We start from the raw sequence: 2,322 nt of genomic DNA on the forward strand, positions 1-2,322 counted from the left end.
CCTCTATGTCACGCACCATCACAAAATCTGCCCCCCTCCCCTTGTGACGTCATATTTTCGACATTAATCGCATAAACATACAAAATTTTATAAAAATCGCGAAGGCTTAATATAGGTGATAAAATGAGTGTTTAAGGTGACATCGCTGCATTACACTCGGAAACGCCTTGCCCGCCGCCCGCGTGTGAATCCTCCCTCTCTTACTCAGATACTTTGCTAGTCGCTGTACGGTAAACTTGATAAAAACTGCTAAAAAACGTATTTTCTTTACTCGAAAAATGTGACGTAACGGTGTTACACACACACACCCTCCTCCCACGTCACGTTTTGCCACCCCCCTCCCTCCCCCTCCCCCTAAGAGCGTGACCTAATATGTGGACGACCCCTTACAGAAGAAAGACTCCTAGAGGTCATGGGATGTCAACCTAACCTAGGGCGTGTTACAGGTTTCTTAAGGAACGACAACAATCAATATATCTCTGAGGAGTCATTACAATTGCATTCACGCTAATCGCTCTCCCATGGGGCACAAGTGAGGAACTTAATTCCTCGACTTAGTGAAGAGGGGAGGGGGCGCGGTGAGCTGCGCGGTGAAGACTTTAGGGGGAGAGGGGGGAATTTGTGAATTTGAATTGGACTTGCGCGGTGTTTAACGCGTGGTGGGGTGGGGCGGGGCAGGCAGAGCTGGCGGTCGCGGGGAATTCCCCGAGCCGCTGCAGGGAATGCCGGCGGCGGCATTCTCTTTGTGGGGAGGGAAGGGGGTAACGGATCGACAAGGGGTGGAGGATTTCCTCACACTCACAGACTCACGCCGACCCCTCCAGCTGCAGCACCGACACGAAGATGTGGCGTCGTAGGTGCGGACGGCGTACAGACAGCTCAGTTTAATATAAGGCGTTGTTCTCTCTCTCTCTCTCTCTCTCTCTCTCTCTCTCTCTCTCTCTCTCTCTCTCTCTCTCTCTCTCTCTGTTCCCTAGGCGACGGATTGCCCGAAAGGGTAATTAATTACCGCACCGCTCGCGTTCGGGTTGCCTAACGGACAGGCGCCGCGTGCACCGGACGGGGATGGGAGGGGGGGGGCGTTTTATTTCGGGGTGTGACGTATGCGACGTCAACTTGTGTGAGTGTGCGGCCCACGTTCGTGTGACAGAATTCAGAGTACGTCACATGTGCGTGTTTCTTCTTACAAGCCATGGCTTGGCTTCTTGGCTGCGGCTCTTGCTGCTTCGTTTTGCTTTGAGGTTCATTTAGTTGAATTTTCTTTCTTTGGGGTTTGGGCAATGGAGTAGCAGTGACAACTTCCTCCTTGCGGAGGTATAGGCGCGACGATAGATTATAATTACTATCGTGGTGTTAAGGTAGGGTAGAGCGCACGGCTCTAAAGTGATCATCTACTGTGGAACGGAATGCGTCGTCCCGGTCGGTCCCGGCGTCCGGCCCGCTACAGACAAATGATGCAATTTCGCGGGAATTAGACATTTAGGCGAGGCGATGGAGGGAGAGAGAAAGGGCGGACGGGGGAGGGGCGTACGGCGACAAAGGATCGCCAGCCGCTGGTGGGAAGGGCGGCGAGCTGACGTGGGCGCCAAGGGCAAGCGGCAGACGGCTGTCTTGTGTTTATTTATCGTTATACTCACTTTTGTATTTTTGTCTTTGTTTTGGCAGGACGAAGACGAGGACGACATGAAAGACAACGATCGGTCGTTCGACATTGAAGACTGTCACGTGATCCCTAATGATAAGTCAACTGAATTTATCCTCGCCACTGTCGGTGACGCGTAAGTATTGCCTTCACTCACTTTCTCAATGTTTCTTATCTTCAAAAAATATTTAAAGGGTTCACCCAGTTTGGTGAGTTAACCGCCGATATGACAACAAAATATGCTAGGCAGCAACAATTATAATCATTAATGACCTTATAAATACACACTAAATAATTAATAATTTTGCTGTCAAGCTAGTTTGCGTTCTTCTGCACATCTTAATCGGATGCAAAATTTTAGGTACGGTAGATGCAAAAACAGTTATTTGTATTCAAGTTAGGTGCCACTTTTCAGAGACAAAATTGCATCTAATTATGCGTTGAAGAATCTTCGCTGGAGAGAAAATTGTTCTTTTCCAAAACGGGTGCAGTCAGTCCTTTTTCGATATTTTTTTTTTTTTGTTAAACTCTGCATCAATTGTTTTCTAGCAGCTTTATCTCACATGATAATTGCACTTATATTTCGTTTTACAAATTCTCTCTGGCTGCAATAATTGTTGCTTCACCTCTCTTTTCTGCTTGCCACGACTTCCCCCCTGTGCTGATTAGCCCCCTGCTCC

At 48.6% G+C, this 2,322-nt stretch overlaps 1 protein-coding gene across 1 annotated transcript in view; it reads left to right on the plus strand.

The window, feature by feature from the left end:
* LOC113217444 (dopamine D2-like receptor) overlaps positions 1–2,322 on the plus strand; it is a 223,605-nt gene that overhangs the window by 183,335 nt on the left and 37,948 nt on the right. The window contains exon 5 of the mRNA XM_052268511.1: positions 1,666–1,778. Coding sequence (XP_052124471.1) covers positions 1,666–1,778 — 113 coding nt within the window. The remainder of the gene's footprint in view (positions 1–1,665; positions 1,779–2,322) is intronic.

The sequence above is a fragment of the Frankliniella occidentalis genome, unplaced genomic scaffold, assembly GCF_000697945.3.
Source record: "Frankliniella occidentalis isolate FOCC.00 unplaced genomic scaffold, Focc_3.1 Scaffold71, whole genome shotgun sequence".
Classification (NCBI taxonomy): Eukaryota; Metazoa; Arthropoda; class Insecta; order Thysanoptera; family Thripidae; genus Frankliniella; species Frankliniella occidentalis.